General features: G+C 45.2%; 2 protein-coding genes across 3 annotated transcripts in view; one reads left to right on the top strand and one right to left on the bottom strand.

The window, feature by feature from the left end:
• Positions 1–2997: 2997 nt before the first annotated feature.
• LOC133347102 (D-beta-hydroxybutyrate dehydrogenase, mitochondrial-like) lies at positions 2998–10684 on the bottom strand. Of its 2 annotated transcripts, none has more exons than XM_061559057.1 (4): positions 10016–10684; positions 7267–7419; positions 5578–5711; positions 2998–4855 (listed from the first exon to the last, which is right to left on the bottom strand). In XM_061559057.1, exons 1-4 carry the CDS (start codon positions 10407–10409, stop codon positions 4445–4447), a joined length of 1092 nt encoding a protein of 363 aa, XP_061415041.1. In that variant the 5' UTR covers positions 10410–10684; the 3' UTR covers positions 2998–4444. The 2 variants fall into 2 exon arrangements, with proteins under 2 accessions (XP_061415041.1, XP_061415042.1); XM_061559058.1 differs by lacking the exon at positions 10016–10684 and adding an exon at positions 7577–8428.
• The window catches only part of SNAP25 (synaptosome associated protein 25), a 44928-nt gene continuing 33825 nt past the window's right edge, over positions 10179–21281 (top strand). Inside the window, exon 1 of the mRNA XM_061559060.1 lies at positions 10179–10311. The gene's annotated coding sequence lies outside the window, so the exon portion shown is untranslated. The remainder of the gene's footprint in view (positions 10312–21281) is intronic.

The raw sequence follows: 21281 nt of genomic DNA, 5'->3' as shown, positions 1-21281 counted from the left end.
AGGCCGGTGATTGGTCGAGAGGGTGAGTGGTTGATGACTGGCGCCGGGGTGGCGACGATAACAGGATCACGTGAGGCTGGGGGCCTGGGGGCGAGTAGCGAAGCGGGGGATGACATAATTCATTGGGGCTGATTGGTTCGGGGATAAAGGCAGTGAGCGTATGGAGATACGGGAGTCATTGTTAGTGTTGGAGTCGCAGTTGGAGTTAGCGTTGGAGTTGGTGCCTGGACAAGAATGTAGAGTATAAGGTAGCAGTGGGTAAGAGTGTATAGTATAAGGTAGCAGTGGACAAAGAGAATACAGTATACGATAGCAGTGGATATAGAGAGTACGGCCAGAGTAGCAAGGACGGAGCGAGTACACCGTAGCGAAGCAGCGGAGTAACGGACCTTGGTGGAGAGAGAGAGAGAGCGAGCGAAGCAGCAGAGTGAGCGAACGGAGGGACATCAAGTGGGGCTGATGGAGAATTGTACTTTGAAGAGTATGGAGGAACATTGAACGATGCTGTCGGAGATGTGAACTATATGCGAAATAAAAGGAATGAGAAGGACAAAGAAGTTGTCGCGTCAGTAAGAGTCCTACACATGATACGCAGGTGTTATCAGTATGGAGATTCGGGTGGATACTGCACAGTCCAGGGATTGAGTAGTGAGGTGCTGTGTAACAATGGATTAATTTCTGTACATCTGGTCATAATTACAGATGCGCGAATGCTCCTTTGAACACTTTGAAATACAGAGTTGCCTTTCCACGACTCTCTGGTGTAGTAGAGTCACTCGATCCTCAAGAGGAGGGGCAGAACACAACGCAGCGTATTCACTCATCGCCACTGAACTCGTCTATTATTGTGTTTATTTAGCCGGCCTGTCCCCTCGTTACAATCATGGGAGGAGAGGGATAAGGGGCAAGCTGGTTACACCGGAAACCTGTGGCCTGAGCACAGAAAAAATTGTGTAAATCCTAACAGGAAGCGATTTGCATATGCTCCGAAATTCCATCGTGCAAAAGATGGTCGCACGTCAGTGGTTGCTAGGAATTACATCAGCACTCCTGCTCCACCAGCCAATTAGGGGGCGCCACGGTGGCGAGACGTTAACTACCTCGCCTGGTTTACGGGAGGTCGTGGGTTTGATCCCAACACTCACGCCTGTATATTTGGAGTTTGCATGTTCTCTTCCCTGTGGTCGCATGCGTTCTTCTCCGGGTCCTATAAATGTGCACATGGTAAGCCACTTCGTTGAGTTATCATTTGTGGCCACGTCACTGCTGAAAAAGAGATATATAGCTCAGTGGGCCTGACCTGGTAAAATAAGGGGCCGTCCATAAATGCTGTCACGCACCTGGGGGGGGGGGGGAGGGGGGTCAGACATTTGTGACGATGTGTGACGATGGGGGGGTGGTTGAGAAATGTGACGTGACGTAAAAATGCGCAACTTTGAATAAATATAGACAACACGTTCTACTTAATTAAATAAACTTTTTAAACACATTCCTGCGGAGGGAGCTGGTAGGAACGTTGGGTTGCTCTGTGAATGGCCAGGGTCAACGGCGGCGTGGTGTATTCCGCAAATATGGCCGACTGTGAGGGCGGGCACAAGCCGGCGTGAGTAGGCTAAACGTTGAGTTTTATAAGGGCACCACGGGGTGACAAGCCCCTCCCCACCCAGCCCCACCCCTCCCACCCCCCACCCAGCCCCACCCTCCCCACCCAGCTCCTCCCCACCCTCCCCTCCCCACCCAGCCTCTCCCCACCCAGCCCCTTCCCACCCTCCCCTCTCCACCCAGCCCCACCCCTCCCATTTTTGGATTCACGACGGATGGACACAATAATCCCCTGTGGGCTGGTGTAACCAGGAGGTTCCTACCAGTATAAATGTTTTCTCCGAGAACATCAGAGTTCAGCGCCACATTAAATACGCACTACAATGACAATAGTTTAAAGCGATTTGAAGCATTTTTTTTTGGGGGGGGGGGGGGGGTATGCAGCAGAGTAGAATATAGTCAAGCTCATGAACTTATTTTATTTACAGGAGCTGAAGCAAGTCAACTTATGTGAAAATTACATACTCTCCGATGGTTTAATGTGCAGCCATTGCGAGTGGGCTAATACAATCGGTTCGCTACACACGACACCCTGGTTCAATCATGGACGTCTGCCCTGGCTCAGGATATTATTTTACACAAAGGTTTTGAAAAGTGACATAACATCACACAAAGTAGATACCTTGTTACTCATAAACATACGGTATGAATATTTAAACTACGGTACTTTATAGTATCAAAAGCATTTTCAAAACAATGTTCCGCTGGAAATTATGGATCATTTAGGGACAACTCATTTTTCCACAGTTAATGCAGGCAAATATCGGTCGTGAATGTATTACTTATCTTGTAAATTATGCTAGTGCAAGACATTTATGAAATGATTGTTCATACAAGATTATCTATTCCTTATTTTAGTAATTTGTCACTGTAAGAAAAAAGTTTTTTTTGGGGGAACGGAAATAACACGGTCATGGTTTATTAAATACAGTACACCTGACACTTTTTTTTATATTAACAAGCTTTTCCAACCAGTTTTAACCGTCAGAGCATTTTTTGGGCTAAACAGGAGCAGCAATGAAGAAGCAGGGCCAATAAAGGACCTTCCCATCAGTTGAGTTGCACTAAAAGCAGCGTCAAAGGTGCTGCTTTGCAATGATTCTCCCGCAGAGACAGCCGACTTCACGCTGACAGGGATATTAGGGTTACCATGGGGAGGAGGCGGCATGCTGGGCACAAAAGGGAGTAGGCGTCCCTCTTGCGCGCGAGCAGAACAATGTCCCAGCCGCCGGAATGTGGCGCATAATGGTCCCAAACTTCCCATGCTTGCCAAAGCTGCACGGGAGGTGGCTCTGGCCTGCGTTTGTAATCAAGCCCTAAATCACTTGATGCTTCCCATGCCATTTGCCTTTGGCGGTTTTAAAATAAAACACAACTGAGACGACAGCACCGTATTCATAGCTTTTTTTTTATTATGGTAAAGTAATAAAAGTGTTTAATTTTCAATGAACAAAAGTACTACAGAAAACATTGAATGTGAAAATTTGCGTTAAAATTGGCTTAAGTAGCATCTTACAATTAAGGAGTGTACATGCATATGAAACATCTAAATAAAGAGGCAAGCACTTCAAAACATGATAGCTGCTTATTTTAAATTCCAATTTTCCAGGCAGACCTCGCTTAGTGCTCAAGATCCGTTCCTGGAGAAGTGGGCGCTACTTTAATGTATTTCTTGACAGCGTTTTTTTTTTTTAGAAATATAGGAGCTTAATTGGAGTGTTGATGATATCGCTAATAGAGATGGTTAACATTTTATAAATAAAATAATACTTTATGACAATAATATGAGTAGTATGAACAGTACTCATGAGTGAATTCTACAGTAATCCTACAAGGCAGCAGTGGGAAATGAGTTTGGCGGACCGACTGCACTCCCAATCCAGCGAAGAGCTCCAGGACCTCTGTGATCTTAGTGATGCCCTCAGTCTAAATTTAGTTTGGCGAGGTTTCTTTTAGGTGGAGCCCAAGACTATCCTTGTCTCGTGAGTTCTCATCTGGCTAAACAAATCGATGTTTTTGAAATGTCATCGTGAATACGATCGCGATAATTTAATCGTGGGGGTGGGATCTGGTTGGCTCGGCTTACGTTGTCCATTGGCTGAGCGAACGATGGCAGAGGATACGTTTCCTTGGCCAGGGCTGCTGCATAGTCTCAATCGTAGGTGCTGCTCTATATAAGAACGGGAGACACAGCAGAGCCTCACCATTCTGGCGAATTGCCCGATGATGTTGGATGCAATTACCAGCGAAACGTCGTACTCAAATTGTAAATGTTGTGGTTTCACGCTTCAACACACCGGTGGGCTAAAGCAGTGAACTATTTGTCTTTTGTCAACGTGACACTTTTTTACTGATTGGCCGTGTCGGGTGGTGGAGGGTTACGACACATTTATAAATAACGCGATCTAAACCCAAAAACGTTGATTATGAATAACATTGGTCGCGAAAGCCTACGTGTTAAACTGTTAAGAAAGTTTGATTACAATTTTTTGAGTAAATTTTTTTATCCACGACAAAGAGTGCTATAACGAATCAGCGTTCTATGGGGTCACACTAAGCGAGATCTTCCTTTACTCTCAACAGCATGTGATGGATATTGCGTTAAAAATATAGCTACCCTTAAATAAAATATGCACTTTGGATATTTCTGTAGGTAATGCAGCTGCCAAAAATCTCAAAGCCACAAATCTCACGCATTGCAATAATGTGTAATTTTATGAGTATTTCTATATATTTGAAACATATTGGTCATTCAAAATATCTCTGTGTAATTACACTCACGAGGCAAAAGGAAACCGCTTTCCCATGAGACTGTGAGGCCTCACGACGTGCTCCCAATTCCCTAGTGCTTTGATGCAGTCGAGAGCGCGCCTTCGCTTTTGAGCATGCAATTGCGTGCCAGGATGCTCCTTCGCTTTCTCTCGTTCAACGTGCTCGTGAATATGATATCTGTCCATGCAGTGGGCAGGTTCCTCAGCAGGAACACAATGACTCTCTCGATAAACGAGCACACCAGGTAGCACGTGTCAGGTTTGCTAGCTGTCAGTGCCTCCACGATTGCGTCAATCACCAGACCAGGGTTCTTGCACTCGATTTTGCGGAAGGACTGCGATGCTTTCATGTAGGTGTCAATGTACTCCGTGGTGAACTGTGTCTTCTGGCTCTCGGTGAGGCTCCTGTAAATGCTCTTGGTGTCCTGGTTCTGCATGATATTTGTGTGGGAAATGAAGGTTCCTGGCTCTATGAGTACAACCTGTTGATAAAAAAAACGTAATATTAATATCACAGTTACATTGTTTATTCTGCTGGGATACTCTGATGCGCTTTTAGTCTTGAGATGCAGTCGCATTTGATATGCTTCATGAACTCAAATTGGAATTAAAAGTTGTTGACCATGAGAAGAACTTGCTGGGAACTTGTTGTGCATTATCTTGTTTAGTGGTACAATGTAGCTTCTAAATAAGTATGTGCTTTGAAGATAAGATCACATTTCGTTGTTTGTGGTGGCTGCATGTTCCTGGACATTTGCCTGTATGAACAGCATTTGTTCATGATGATAAATAGCCACTGAGCTATGATAATCTGTTCATAGTTATTAACTGTTGTTTTTTTGTGCACAACTGAAATAACTTAAACCTCAAGGCTATTTTGTACAAAAAAATACAATAATTCAAATTATACACCATGTACAAAAAATACAAACAATAGTATTTTGATTGATAGATTTATCTCGATCAATTTAAATACTGCTGTGTGTACTTTCAGTGCTTGGCCATCCTCTTGTTGGATCATTCCACGTAGATTCTGGCTCAGGCTTGTTTAAAATAAGGTAAGTTACATTTATAGAAATATACCTCACACGATGGCTTGTGTACAAAGACACACGGAGAATCCTGCAGTTGATGGGACTGAAGCTACATTTGTAAAGGGCACAGAATAAATGCTGTGAATGGTCTTTAAATGCCATTTCTTTACCTTCACGTCCCACTTTTTCATTTCTACGCGCAGGCAGTTGGAGAAAGCATCCACGCCACTCTTGGTAACACAGTAGGCACTGTTGAAAGATGTGTGGAGATGGGCCGATATGCTGGACATGTTCACGATCCGTCCTACATCAAACACGAGGCAAGAATGCAGATAATTAAACGACGGATAAGACAACAATTCCATTTGGACAAATATAAACATTTACTCATCCTTGTATTTTTTACTAATATTTGTTAACATTCCTGTACCTGATGACGATTGCTTGTGTTGCGATCGTTGTAGTTTTTTGTAATTTGTTTTGTTCTACGTGACTTTACTGAAAGACACAAATAATAGAAGTATTCCAGTTAAATTTCGATTTAAAGCTTTCGTGACTGCAGGGATTCCAGTTAAGTCTTGATTTGAAGCTTTCGTGAGTGCAGGAATCTACCTGATGATGGACGCTTGTGTTGCGCCCAAAACGTCGTGATTTAATTTATTTTATACCTACGTGACGTTACCGAAAGAACCAAAGAGTATAAGGATTCCAGTTAAGGTTTAAGGTTAAGGTTTTACTGCTCAGTGTTGTCCATTCACCTTGGTGAAATTAATCATTTGCATCCTAATTCCTGATACTTTTAGATCAACCATGGAATTTGGTGGAACAGGCAGTAAATTACAATGATTTACACCAGCGGTTCTCAAACGATGGGTTACGATCCACAACAGGTTGATCGCAGAACAAAATAGTGAAACGTAAACATTGCTTTTTTTAATGAATAATATGACACTAAATACGTTTCATCTGAACAACAAGATGGATATAAGATCACGACTAGTCTTGCATTAATTTATAATAAATTACAACAATGCAGTCCTCCACTCGTATGTAAAATGGTGTGGACCAGAAAGCTAAAACGTGGTCAAACTGAAGGTCACCTTATCCATGCTCGCCAGCCATGCTGGTGGTGTGAATTCCAGTGCTTCCTCAACCTTTTTCACTCCATGGCACACACTTTTTTTCCCAATTTCTTTTTTTAAAGTTTACCACTTGAGGCCAACTCACCTATATTGCTCTTTTTCAGAAGAAATCTGACCACAAATGGCACCAAAATCCGTGACGAGAATTTACCCAACTCTGCGAATGTCTGTCTCTGTGCGTTTCTCTCTGTGTCTGTGTTGGCATGCTGTGCTACGAAACCAGAGGCCCGATTTCGATGCTCGCTCAATGCCACCACCAGCGACGATTATCTGAACCGGTCCTGGGCATCCCCTAGATAGACTCAACCTCAAATGAGTACCTGGTGCGGTGTGTACACATTGCCACTAGGAATACAAAGGCGGTTGGGCGTGGTGCTGGCCACTCCCTCGTGCGCTGTTCCGGCCTTCATAGGTGCTCGCTATCAATACTGCCCCAAACGTGTGGTAAGGCCATTTGAAGTATCCTTGTATTTGTGTGTTTCCATGTCTGAGTGTTTATTTGCATCTCTGTTTCCTTGTCTCTGTGTGAATGTATTTGTATCTGTTAGTGTATTTGTCTTTGTGTGTGAGCTGCACTGTAAAACCATAACCCTGTGTAATAAAATAATTACTGCAATGCCATCAACCTGCGTGCTGTGCCGTAACACCCCAATCCAAGGTAGGCTCCTCTGATACTTACCTTTGTTAAGTTCCAACAAAGAAGGAGTGTGTGCTCACCTTTGCTGGCCTTTACGAGTGGCAGGAAGGCCATCGTTGTGCGGATGGTGCCCCACAGGTTCACGTTGGCCACTCGCTGGTACGTGTTCATGTTGCACATCTCCACCTCACCCAGATGTGTGATGCCCGCGTTGTTCACCACAGCCCACAGGTCTGAGCAATTGAAGAATAAATGGTATGAAGCAGCAAAAGGTACGTTTGCTGTCCACTGTTTGTTTTGTTCTGCCTCATCGTTAAAAATGGGAAGTTGACCATTTTTCAAGATACTCAGTTTATATAGTGTTGCTGTTGTATTATTTAATAGGCTTACCCATATAATAATCATGATGTACATTCCTCTGTAAATGCAATGAGGGATGAAGACCTTCCTCCGTGATGCCAGTCACGGGGGTTGTTTGAACAATATTCACCACGCGAGTCGGTGTGGCTTGGTCGTGAGTTGGCGAAGGGGGTCGAATATCCAGATCGCCGTTGATGTTAAATGGCCAGGGAGGGAATTCAGGGAGAAGTGGGAATACGGAGAGCCAGGGTGAGAGGTGCGAGATAAGGGAAAGGGAGGTGGGTGAGATACAGTGGAGGGACGAGAGGAATATAAGAGGGAGGGATAACATTGTGGAAAGGGGAATAGAAAAAACAGACACATTTTTATGAATTTAGATTTCCAGTACAGAGAAGGCAAGAGAAACGCGGAGAGAGGCAGGGCTCTATATAAGATAAAATGTTTGCTGGCTGGCTGGGAGGAACGGTTATTTAGACTTCAAACTAAGTTCTGAGAGAAAGACAAGCTGCGAGAATACATTTTCAGGGATTATTTCGAAGCCTCACTTGATTTTAGACAAATTCTAGGTGGATGCAGGACAAATGTCAGGTGTGGTTATAAGATGAGGAAACATCTGAGAAAAGTTGCTAGGATTAGTCCTTCACTTTTTGCTGGAATTTAATGGGCTGAATTTCTAGAAATTGAAGGAATTGTGTAGCTTTTGCCCGTATGAATGTTTATACAATTCTAATCAAATACAGCAGTGTTGCACACTAGATATTCAGAAGTAATTTATTACGTGATTTTTCTGTATAACAGTGCCTTGTGCTCTAGTGGTAGTGTGTTATTTCTTGCGGACTGCATTTCTGTGTGCTTAGTGTGTTGTCCTTCCCCCGCACCGCGGATTAGCACGGTTGGCTACGTACGGTGTGAAAGAAGTTCACCATGCATACATGAACCTTACGGCGGGACCCCGGGGCCCTGAATAAACGGAAGTCAAAATCGCAATGAATTAATTTATTTTTGGTGACTCCGTCCCACCTCGCACATAAACGCCGCGTCCCACCTGGCACGGATTATTCTGTTGTCATGTCGTGTCCAAGCGCAGCGGCGAGGACGAATGCGCAGAAGAGCTGAACAAGCGAATGCTGCACTCCATGCCCGGGTATGGGCAGGATCATAATAAGTCTTATCCAAAGCTGCTCAAACTGCCTACACGAGTTAAGTCCTTTATTTGTCATAACGGGATGCATAATACAGTGAAACTGCTCTCTAATCTTCATTATTATTTGTGACCTACCAATGTCTGCAGCCAGGATCAATCGATGACAATCCTATTACCTGCAGATATTAAACAGCTGAGATTCGTTGCACCGTTAATTCCTCCTGTTTGATAACCTTGTCCGCATCTGTGCAGATAGGTTTTTTTTTGCGGTTAAGCCATAGTCCCCACATACCGCTCGTATCAATGCGGATAAGAGGAACGGCGACCCACTACTCTGTAGAGTAACATTGGTATAAACGCTTGTTACAATATGAACAGCGCATTGAAAACGCGTACTATTTTATGTACTGTTTACAAAGTGTGTTTACACAGAGAAACACGATGATTGACAGAGGGGTGTAAATATTTTTTTCGAAAGTGTATTTAAATAGAGGTACTGCAGGTAAGTAGTTTTCAGTTTTAAAGGCATAGTTTAACAAGACCACTTTCCACCATCCTTCAAACCCATTGGTGAAAAAGAGCAAAGTTTTTGTTTACTTAATCATAATATAAAGCACGGGGCTTAGGGCGTGCTGCCTGGCAATTTTTTTTCGACAGAACCCCCACCGTTTTAGAGCCAAATCCCTCGCAAGCGCGCGTGCGCAGAGACTTTTATATATAAGATGTTTACGCGAGAGCCGGGGGCTTATGGGACCTCGGGGTCCCGCCATAAGGTTCATATGATCACTAAGTTTATTAACATGCAATTTGTCTGTAATTTTGAAAACAATGCATCCATGGATTTCCAAATTAAATAATAACTCGGGATAGTTTATCTACTTCCTGATGAAACGTTTATGTGCCGTGCAAAATAAGTTCAACATATACACATTATGCTGACAATCACTATTCACCATCCTAGCAGCATTCTGAAAAATATCGAACGAGAAATTAATCCCCGAGACACATGCAATATATTGCTCCCCAACCGTTATTGCTCGTGGTAATATACAAACATTATTTGTAGGCGTATGTATATGCATAATGGAACAGAACAAATTGTAGCTGGAACCTGATAATTGGTTGTCAAATGTTATTGTTCAATATTAAATTTAATGTCCTACAAACCTTTCATCTGCATGCGGTCCTAAAACTTTTAAAGCACTTTTTTTTCCGCGTGAACTTTGGTTTTATTTGCACTTTTACACAGCAAAAAGGGTCAAAATATGCACGCAACTTATCACGCGCTCTGTAGCATCCTGTCCACCCGCGCGGCCGCATCTCACCTGCCTGCCGACCCATGCGGGTGACGGCTGCATGTGCCTCCTGCACCTGCTCGTCGCTCGTGACATCGAAGGGCAGGACGCGCAGGCGGTCGCTGCTCTTGCTCGCGAGCTCGCGGGCCCCTTCTCCGTGTGGCTGCAGGCAGCCGGCCAGCACCCGGACTCCCATGCCGTCCAGACGCCTCGCCAGCTCGAAGCCGAAGCCGCTGTCGCAGCCCGTGATGAGCACCGCCCGGTCGCGCAGGGAGACGCGGGGTGCGCGGGTGAGGACCCAGGAGTTCACCACAAGCACGACCACGGTACCGCTCAGCGCCAGCAGCAGACCACTGATGCACCCACAAACGGCAGCTACTGCCACAAAGAGGGTCAGGCACACTAAGGCACTGGTTATCCCCATAGCGCCTCTCTTGTGACGAGCCAAGTCAAAGCGAGCCGTCCTTGAGGTGCTAAATTGTGAAACTTGCACAGGCTGGGCCACTTACGGTTTTATTGACTGACGGCAATTTCAATACGTGGATTCTACCAAGCATCAATTCAGTGAGAGGGGTGTTTTTCGCTCAAGGGGTTTCTACCCTCTTCAATTAAGCCACCAGTAAAGTCAGCAGAGGGCAGAAGACGACACTTGAGCCAGAGACCACTACACAGCAGCACTGTGTCCTGCCGACACATACTGGAATGTAGATGAATGTTAAGTGTTAAATAAGCATACTAAATCAGCGCTGTATTCATGCTCTCTTTCAAGGGAGAACGAGACTAATTAGAAGTGTGCTCTCCATTGTGCTGAAATTCGAACTCATTTTTTTATTTGTCAACAACAAATTGTACAACTATTTTTTGTTTCAAACATAGTACACCACGGGATTTATACTCTTCTTCAATAAATGTTTCAGCAGGAAGTAGAGTCAAACAATTTCTTAAGTGCCGCATTAGGAAACACTATCGCGAATTAGTATTTAATTTTGAAAACAATGGATGCATTGTTTTCAAAATTACAGACAAATGGCATGTTAATCATGTATGTGATCATGTATGTGATCATGTATGTGATCATGTATGTGATCATGCATGTATGTATGTTTAACTTTTTTCTCACCGTACGTAGCCAACCGTGCCTAATCGGAGGTGCGGGTGATGGGCCACAAACTAAGCACAAAAAGCAGTTCTAAATAAATTAGTTTTTAATCTAGATTTAAAAGTGCATAGCTCTACTGGCTTCCTAATATGGAACGGAAGAGCGTTCCAGACGGCCGAAAAAAATCTCATCTGAAAGTGCGCGATGCAGTGACCGTCTTTGTGTGATGGCCAGTCAAAAGCCGCTGCGAGGGTGATCAGTGTACAGGTCACTTTGATAACAGAGTTGGAAGTTTAATTGTATAGCTTTTGGGGAAATAAGGTACAATTCGTCAACGTTGTGTACTGGATATACAGTAAATGATGCATCCACAATGCCCATAGCTATGGCTGTAGACCATATGCCCTTATGTATCCTTTTCTCTTTGAGTTCTCGCCGTTTTAATCAAATAAACTTGACTTGACCGATACCTGGGATCAGAGTTGCATTTCATATCATTTATTCCCATGGCACGTGGACATTTTAGGCAACCACATACTTGCACAGCTTGCATCATATTACACTCTCCCAATTAGACGCTTCACATTGTCCCATAGCCTTTTGTACCTTGTTTACTAGAGTACGTTTTTCACATTGAATAGGATGTGCCTAAAAACGAGAATCTCGCCGCAGAGGAATGAAGGAAAAGCCATTAACAAAAAATGTTTCGATGGACCGAGCTGTGAATAGTTTTTTTGCATGACCATCGTTGCCCATGCTGAGTGACAAACGAGAAAAGATGTGTGCTCCTTCCAGCTACCCCTGGCTGCCCAGGCAACCCTGGAGAGCCCGTAATTATTTCTTTGTGTGGGTTAATCATCTGCTAGCCGAAATAGAATGGATACGCAAATGCTCAGAGCCTCTGACATTAGTTTTAAATAATACATTTTAAATAACATTTTAAACTAATGTATTTAAACTGCACATTTCCGACTATTCACATATATACATATAAAATACTAAAGTGATGTTAGCAGAATGTGTTTTTGGAATATGAGGAACTCTGAGCCAGTGCGAGATTGTGAGTTTATGGAAGCTCTTAGACTTCTAACAAGACGCAACAATCTTAATTTTAAACATCGTTCTAGACTTAAGTTCGTCTTTAAATATATCATTATCTTTTTAAATTATGTTGTTGAAGAATTCTCAGCAGCAGCATGTTGGGATAAAGGTCTTCATTCTCAAATGTACGGATTTAATTAAATTTAAATCTGAAAAGAACACCAAGCAAAAATCTCGTTATGTTGTCAAACCTGTATTCACAATTGGGTCTGGAGGCAATCATCTAAAGGGCAATATTCTAACTTCTAAATGATCCTGCAAACCATTCTCAGGGGGAGCCCCAATTAGAGCTAATCCTAGCAAGAGCTGGACTGCAATTATAATTGCAGATCAATGTTTATGAAGATATGTTTCACATGTGTACTGTTTGCCAGCACGGCAGTGATGCTATTACTCATGTTCATGGATTAAACTATTAAGAGATGTGCTGATGTGTTTTCTATCTCGTCGAAGCTACCTAGTTTCCTCTTTGTGTTCACATTTTCCCTTTGAATGCCGACTTAATTATTTTTTTATAGGTCATCTCCACCCATTTTTTTTATTAAATCCGATGTTACTTCTGTAGGTGTAATTAACAAGTTGTCACTGACTAAAATCTGCATATTGAATGCAAATATTTTACTCTAGTATTTAACATTTGAACTGGCATTCTTAAAACCTTCATTACTTGGGGTTAAATTGACTAAAATTGGCTGTATTAGTTAACACAGTAGCAGTCATGCCACCAGCAATTGGAGGCATTGTAAATTAAATATTTAACGTAAAAAGGCCGCATGAGATTTCTTGAGTGGCCATTTGAAGCAAAGACAAAGTAAAGGCAGTCAACTCACAGAGGGGCCAATGCCTGCCTGCAGTTAGCTTCCTCTTTTTAAAATGGCATTGTAAAATAACATTTCACGCATTTTGCAAGAATGCACATATATTTGTTTGATAAATGTCTCAAATGTGCTCAGGGATATTTTTGTTTCTTTTCATTTTTTAATGTACAGCTGCAGGGTGGGCCATTAGAGAGACATCAGAAAACTTCAGCGTGTTGGGTAGCTCAAAAGCAGACATTTTATTGTGTCAAGGCAGAGAGTTGTGATTTCAAATTCTATGGTTCTTTCGGGGAAGTCACGTAGATAGAAAAAATAATAACAATAAAATAATAAAAATGCAAATAAAGTGAATAATAAATAATAAAAATATCACGACGTTTCGATTGCAACACAAGCGGTCGTCATCAGGAACAGGGAGGTTAGCCTCTGAGGACAAGCTGTTTATAAAAGTTTAGAGATGGGCGGGGCAGCTAATGTTAATGTCGGAGAGGGCTGCGATGCTGATTTCAAGTCAAAGATAGCACAACAGTGCCATCTTCACAAATTACATTTTGTAAAGAGGTATCATTCGTGCAATTGCAACACCTATGTCTGCATTGAAGCCAGCAATGTGTAAATTCAAGTACTGTAATACTGTAGTCGTCTCTAATGACATGTTAGGAATGAGTACATTTAAAAGAAAACAAGTGGACGTGCATTTAAACAGGCTTTTTTTTTCGCTCCACTAAAGGGTGTTCTTATTAGGGGTGTGATAAATGCCCCCCACCCTCCCGCCGTTGTGTGATTCAGGAGCACAATTGATATGAGAATTAATTTAGTTTTTCAACATTGCAGTGCATGCGTTCCACCTCTCGTGTAAATACGGAGGGTGTGAGGATGCCTTTGGGACAAGAGAAGACTGATCAAATCAGCATGATTTTTGTGATACCGCGTAGCTAGCTGTGTTATTCTTTCAGTCAGGCTTACAGGAAGAGTAAGCGGAATAAAAAGGGTGCGAGTACAACTATCGCGAGTGCTTGGTTGAGTTAATGCTGACAAAATCACGAGGTCACTGGTGAATTGCATCGCCATCCTCATGCAAATGAATTTTCCAACGAACACTTAAAATCTGTTCTCGTGCTGCATGCGCTGTCACGTTTGATATTTCATTCCCTGCTTCTGATAAGGTCACAAAATATGTCTCTGAGGCATGACAGCACTTTTGCACACATGGTGGTGATATTCATTGGCATTTTGGTAACTGGAATTATTCAATTTTCTTATATTGGCTGGTGTATGTTTATGACATCCTTGTAACGTAATATGTGCCTCTAAATTCCGATTAATTCTCCTTTTTGTCACGATGCTCATCGAAAAATGAAAAACATTGCCCCTCTTTTATACTAACAAAAATATCCTTTCCTGTAAAAATGTTTACGTGCATTGGTATTTAACACGTAGGCATTTCGCGACCAATATTATTCATAATAAAGGTTTTTTGGGTTAGATCGCGTTATTTATAAATGTGTTGCAACCCTCCACCACCCGACACGGCCAATCAGTAAAAAAGGTGTCACGTTGACAAAAGACAAATAGGTCACTACTTTAGCCCACCGGTGTGTTGAAGAGTGAATCCACAACATTTACCAATTTTTGAGTAGTACGTTTCGCTGGTAATTACATCCAGCATCATCGGGCAATTTGCCAGAATGGTGAAGTGCTCCACCTGCTTCCGGTCTTAAATAGAGCAGCAGGGTGACGTCATCATTTAACCCAATCAGGTGCAGAGATCAGAGGTGGAGAGGGGGGGGGTATTGTAATTATATAATAGATTAGTAATCAGTTAATTGTTATGATTAGTAATCAGTTGTAGATTAGTAATTTGTTGTAATGTGTATTATTTAATAACGGAACCCGATCACTATACCCAATAAGGTGCAGAAATTAGAGGTGGCGAAGGGGAGGGAGGGGGTTATTGTAATTATATACTACGTAATTAGTATGTGTTTCCCCTGTAAGGAATTGTAATATGTATTATTTAATAATACGCTTCCAGGCCGCACTAAGCCTGTAGCTGTCAGAGCGATTAAAGTTATTTGTATTTCTCTCAATTTCAATGGGTTCTCTAATTAGTCTTGGCCAGTAATAATTCGTTTTACACAACACTTCAACGTTATCAAAATTTATTGAGTATCCTTGTTGACAAGCATGTTCTGCCACTGCCGACAGCTTAGTTTGAGATAATTAAATATTTATTTGGTGTTCTTTTAGTCTTACGCTGATGTTACGTCCCATCTGTTCAATATAGCATCTGCCACATAAGCAATTAATCCGATATACACCTTCTGTTGATAATTTAGGTAATTCGTCTTTAGTAGAAGATACTAGTTTTTGAATTTTGTGTACTGTACCAAATCCCTTTCAGCAGAGTTGCTTTGCAATCGTGATTGGGCATTCAGTGCTCTGTTAATTTGAGCATTATTGTAGCCATTCTGTCGTCATGCTTCTTTAACATGTTTAATCTCTCTCCCTAGACTTTCACCATCTGACACTGTTTTATCCCGATGTATGAGTGTCTTGATAAGAGAGGATTTCTGAGCTGGGTGATGATGTGAATCTGCATTCACCAGTCTTACATTCTAAAGTATTAGTTGGATCTCGTTTAATTTTAATGTAGGTACTTTTATCTAGTAAATCCTTAATTTTATTATCATAATCGGCTTGTGACGTCACTATGGTAGTGCGTCCTTTATCAGCTGCCAGAATTTGAATACCTTTAGTTAATCGGAGCTTCATCTTCTTGGTTCTTTCGGTAAAGTCACGTAGAAGGGAAGTAATAAAATAATAAAAATAAAACATAATAAAACAATTCTCACGACGTTTCGGCCATTGCTGAGAATTGTTTTATTATGTTTTATTTTTATTATTTTATTACTTCCCTTCTACGTGACTTTACCGAAAGAACCAAGAAGATGAATCCCTGCAGTCACGAAAGCTTTAAATCGAAAATTAATCAGAGCTCTCTTAGGGCTTCATTAGAGCTAATATTTATGGGGTGTATGCGATGACGGTGCATTGCACGCCACGGCCCTCCCGGGCCGGCACTATACAGTGACACCCCCGATGTCACTACATCACCCCCCCCCCTTTCGTAGCATTCAGCCATCCCGGCTGTCAACTCCCCCCTCTAGACGATGAAATGATCGAAATGCAAGAAAAAACACAGTGTGCCTCAAAAATCACAAGAAAGAAAATAAATACCCTAACCCACCTATACAAAAATTACACTATCCACAAATATACAAACCAACAGGAAGAAGGGTGTAAACCAACGAACCCATAATAACAACACCGCATCATTAAGCAATATCAAAAAAACGCGTAAACTCTCGTGATCCCCTCTCCATCACACCTCCCACCTTCACCGTGTAACAACGCTCGTGAGCTCAATGGCGGCCAGGATCAGCTAATAACTGCCACGACACAGCGAGTGCGACAAGCAACTGACAAGCAAGGGAATCACGAAAAACGAGTCTTTGAGTGAGTGCGTGATGCAGGGCCCCCAGGGGAGGTGGGCTCGCTCACCTTGGAGGTCCCGGGGGGAATGTGCAAATGTTCCACCGAACCCAGCTCCTCACGGAGAGCAGTAGGCCGGGGTGACGAATCCTCCGTGTTCGAAGCCTACGAAGCCTGGCATGCGCGGCCGCGCAGGGGACATCAGTCGGGCAGCACCTGGGAGCGGCACAGAATCGCTCCGCCGTGGGCACACACCCCGGGTCGCCAGACACACTCGACACTCGGCCCCAGCGATGTGGAAATTAAATGAATTTGTGCGGCGCAATAACCGGTTCCAGGCGAGAAGGATGATCCACACCTCGGGATCATCGCGTGCAAGGCTCAGCACCCACATTCCTGATGACGCCCCCTTCCGGACGTGCCGGTGACGCATGAGCCAACACCATACCCTTCTGGGTCACTGCGGTATCCAACCCAGCATTAAGAACCTGAATAAAAGGTTCCTGGTCGTTGGACATATGAGCTAAAATTGCGTACCCCGTAGCACCCAAATCGAGTGGCTTCCTCAAGCGGAGGGGAACAAACATCTGCACCGTAGCGTTGGCCGCACACAATCAAGTAGGGGAAGGCAAAAATGCCACACGACATCCGGATGGCAATTCCAAGCAGCCGCGGTCAATGCAGATTTGCAACGGCATCCTACCAAGGAAATCGGTTCTAAGTAAACATGTAACAACCAGTGACGTGGAGACAAGAATGTGTCCCAATAATTTAACGTCAGCGATGCGCACCTCGACCGTTATCTGACCAATGATGCCCAATGAGCCGCCGTCAGCGGTGAAACACGGCACATCGACAGGGTCTAGAACCCGACACTTAGGGGGCAAAATATTGAAAATTAGCTCCGAAATGATAGCTGCCGATGCACCCGTGTCAACTAGCATCCTTATTTCCACACCCTCAATGGACCCAAGCACGGTAGATTAACCTGCGGCTGCAGCCACCACTCCATGGGCCAGCTCCGACCACTAATCCGGTCGGAGCTGACGAAGCTCATGATGACGCGTTGGACTCCCCCATACCGATGCGCGATCGGGCCACGAATCAAAATGTCTGGATGGGTGAGGTGAGGCCAAGGGTCGAGTGTGGAGTGCGTTGCGACTCGCCTCAGGGTGTAGGGAAGCGTAGGATGGCGGTGATGCTGGGAGGTGCCATCGTGGTACACGGCAGCCTGATGACACGTGCCCTGGCAGGCTGCAATTGTAGCAGGTAACACGGCCGCCTCCGGAGTGAGACGACGACCTTGGCCACCGCTGCTCGACTGTCCGCCGCGTGCCATCGCCACGCCGGTCACCTCCACCCTGAGTCAACGCACATGCAAAAAGGGGCTCTGTTCCATCAGGCGGCCCCGGTTCCATGCGGGAAATGGCACACGTCACCTACACCCTGTCCCGTTGTAGAAGTAGCTGGGCTCGGATGCAGCTAACGAGATATCATCTTCAGCTGGAAGAATGATGTGGAGGGTTTCCACGAAGGCTAGCAATCTCTCCAGGACCAACGTGTTGATGCCATCGTGGTCCATCTCCTGGAAGGCGGCTTTTGCGAGTGCCAAAAGCGCGCTACAGAAGGCGAGGGCCGACTCGTCCTCCCCCTTCCATCGCGTGGCGAATTTGTGGCATGCGTTCGCCGGAGGCTTGTAAATAGATGTCATCTGGTTGAAAGCCTGAGTGAGGGTGGACCTCTCCGGCGGCAGGATGGCGTGAAATGCTGCAAGGGCGTCGTCATCGAGGGCGGCAGGTAGTGCCCACAGCGCCTCCGTCTCTGTCCACCCCGCCAAGCCGGCATTCGTGAGGAACCGCCGCTTGAAGGCTGTTGTTCAAAGAAAGCACCGACGCCGATCACATCCTGGAAGCGCGCCATGATAATGTCCAGTGGGACACGCTTTTTGATGGCGTCATCGCCCATGTCAAACGTCGAATTGCACCTGGTCGGCGAGTGCTGGTGCGTCCGCTCCTTACTGGCGAGCTTGGCAATCTCAGCCTCGCGGCGGTACGACTGCCGGATGACCTCGCCTGATATTGACGAGTGCCTTGCGCAGTTTGGCGTTGGTCGACTTGATCAGTTTGAGAACTTGGACGACGCTGATCTGAACCGAAGGATCTGCGCAGCAAATTTGGTGGCAAGCCTCAACTGCTCATATCCGGCGTCCGCGTTGACCAGGGCGAACGTCTTGACAGCACTGATTGTATCGGAGCCAATGTTGCTGGTGACAGTGAGCAGCTTGGTCGAGACATTGCGCCCGAGGCTTTGGAGGTGCTCAAACAGAGTGGTGCCAATGTGCTTGCCGACACTCCTTCCGGACTGCACATCGAGGATCGTCAGCAGCATGGATTTCGATCCAGTGCACCGTGACCATACAAAATCCCTTCAGGTTGCAGTTCGACCAACCGTCAATGGTGAGCAAGATGGTGACGTCCAGGTTGGAGAAGAATTCCCCGACGATGGGCAGCATGATGGTGTGATGCTCAACAATCTTGCGAATGATGGTGCGGGTCGACGGGGCCCTCGTATCCCTGCGTCAATGTGTGGACCAAGGTCTTGAACTTGTCGCTGCCGGCGGCTCGCAAAGAGAATTGCACCTTGGATAACAAAATCAACCACCGCGTTCTCAAACTTTACCAGGAGGCATTCCGGGATTGCTGGCCAGCTCAGCGTTTGCTGTATTAGGCAGCTCGCTGACGCCGACGTCCTGACCTCGCTGGGGCAAGCACGTTGTGGTTTTTGATGTAAGCTTTCCACCTCGACGTGTTCATGTGGGAGGAAAACCACTTGCATTAGTGCACGCACTGCCACTTTCTGTGCTGCACATGGGGATCACCCTCCATCCAATCGTGCGTGTGCTCCCATGGGAACGCATGCCGCTGTCTCTTTAGATTGCTGTTCGCAGCGACCCCGAAAATGTCGTTGCTGGCATCCTCGACCTCATCCTCTACCTCAAGAACCTGGTCTGTCTCCATCTCGTCCGACATCAATGGTCGCAATTTTAAATGGAGGCCACGGACTGCGCCACAGAGCTTTTCGCGGTAAAAAAGATATTTACCAGGTAATACTTCGCGCTACCTTTACCCTTACCTTTACCTTACCCCTTGGCATGGTCGACACCTTTACCCATTACCTTGACCCTTTTACCCGGTAAAAAGGGTAAATTACTTTACTTTGCCGAGGCCTAGACAGAACTCTGCGAGGAATGAAGTCGCAGCATGGAGGAGCTCCGCGAGGCGATCGTGTGCCTCCCGGAGGGTCGCTTCCACTGACGACGAAGCGTCGAGCGCCCGAATGGCGCCCTACTCCGCTGGCAGCGTCTCCACCTCATCCTCCAAAGCTGTAGGCGGAACGAGGTCCTCGTCCTCGTCGTCCAACGTCCTGGTACGTGGTCTGCGATGCGTAGACATAGTCTACAGCTAGCTGTATAAACTAGCATGTTGGCCACTTCCGACACCAGTTGTAGTGAGTCCAACTGCGTCGGAGACGTTGTTCTTTAGAGGCAACACATTTATTGTAACATCAACCTGCTAAGACAAAGGGGCAACTGCCCCTTCATCAGATACAGCCTAGGGTGGTGACAACCCAGCTAACTACTCTATATGTAGGAGTTACATCTACGACGGGTCTGACCCTCACTCAGGTCCCCGACCACGTGTTGATGCATCGTAGGACGTAGAGCTTCCAGCTTGTAGACATGGAGCTTCAGCTTGTAGAATTCAGTGACCCCGGTCCCTCCCAGGGACCCACCTTATATCCTCCCGGGTCGGGGCCGCTCCACCCTCGGCCCCGCCCACCTTCTCGAGCGTTCTAGCTTCCTCTCGATCCCCCTCGAGAGCTCTCCCTGGACACGTGATCACCCCCTAGCCCCCCCCCCCCCCCACACATGGGGCCTTCTCTGTGGACACTCCAGATCACGTGTCTACAGGGTCAACCAGAGTGCCATGGCCCGGGGCAACCCTGCCCCTGGGCTGACACTCTCCCGCTCCCCCTTGTGGGAGCCCGCACTGCACGCTATGCGTGGTGCCCACGCTATCCCAGCACTCACCAAGCCCCGCTAGGGCTGGTACTACACCCACCTATGGGGTGTACGCAATGACGGTGCATCGCACGCCGTGCTATGCCAGAGCTGGCCTCACTCAGCAACCCACACAGTGCCGTCCGTGACGTAGGGACATCGCACGCCATGGCCCTCCTGGGCCGGCACCATACAGTGACATCCCCGATGTCACTACACATGCCTTGAATTATTTAGCTCAGTTATGAGAATAAAATATCAACGTACAGCCCTTTATCAATCCACTGCTGGGGTAAAGCCTCCCCATGCCGCATCAATCATGGGGATTGTTTGACCATACTTTGCCTCGCTGGTCAGTGTGGGTTGATTTTTGGGGGTACCAGCACCTAGTTGAGAAATAACTCACCAATGAGGTTAGCCATGGTCAGCTCGCCAGGTACATTGTTTAGTGGGCATCTGCTTGAGCTCATTTAAAGTTTATAAAATATTCTGACCATGTGGATACAGTCACAAATTTATATATTTTGTTGGGAATAGATTTCCATAATGAAGTTCATGCTCTTGTAAATTTTGATTTAAAGCTTTCGTGACTGCAGGGATTCATATTCTTGGTTCTTTTGGTAAAGTCACGTAGAAGGGAAAACATAAAATAATATAAATATAAAACAATATTATTTTATGATTTCCCTTCTACGTGACTTTACCGAAATAACCAAGAATATT

The sequence above is a fragment of the Lethenteron reissneri genome, chromosome 25 (assembly GCF_015708825.2).
Source record: "Lethenteron reissneri isolate LAM-NWPU_2019-01 chromosome 25, ASM1570882v1, whole genome shotgun sequence".
Taxonomy (NCBI): Eukaryota; Metazoa; Chordata; class Hyperoartia; order Petromyzontiformes; family Petromyzontidae; genus Lethenteron; species Lethenteron reissneri.
This window is presented reverse-complemented; position numbering and strand designations above follow the sequence as displayed.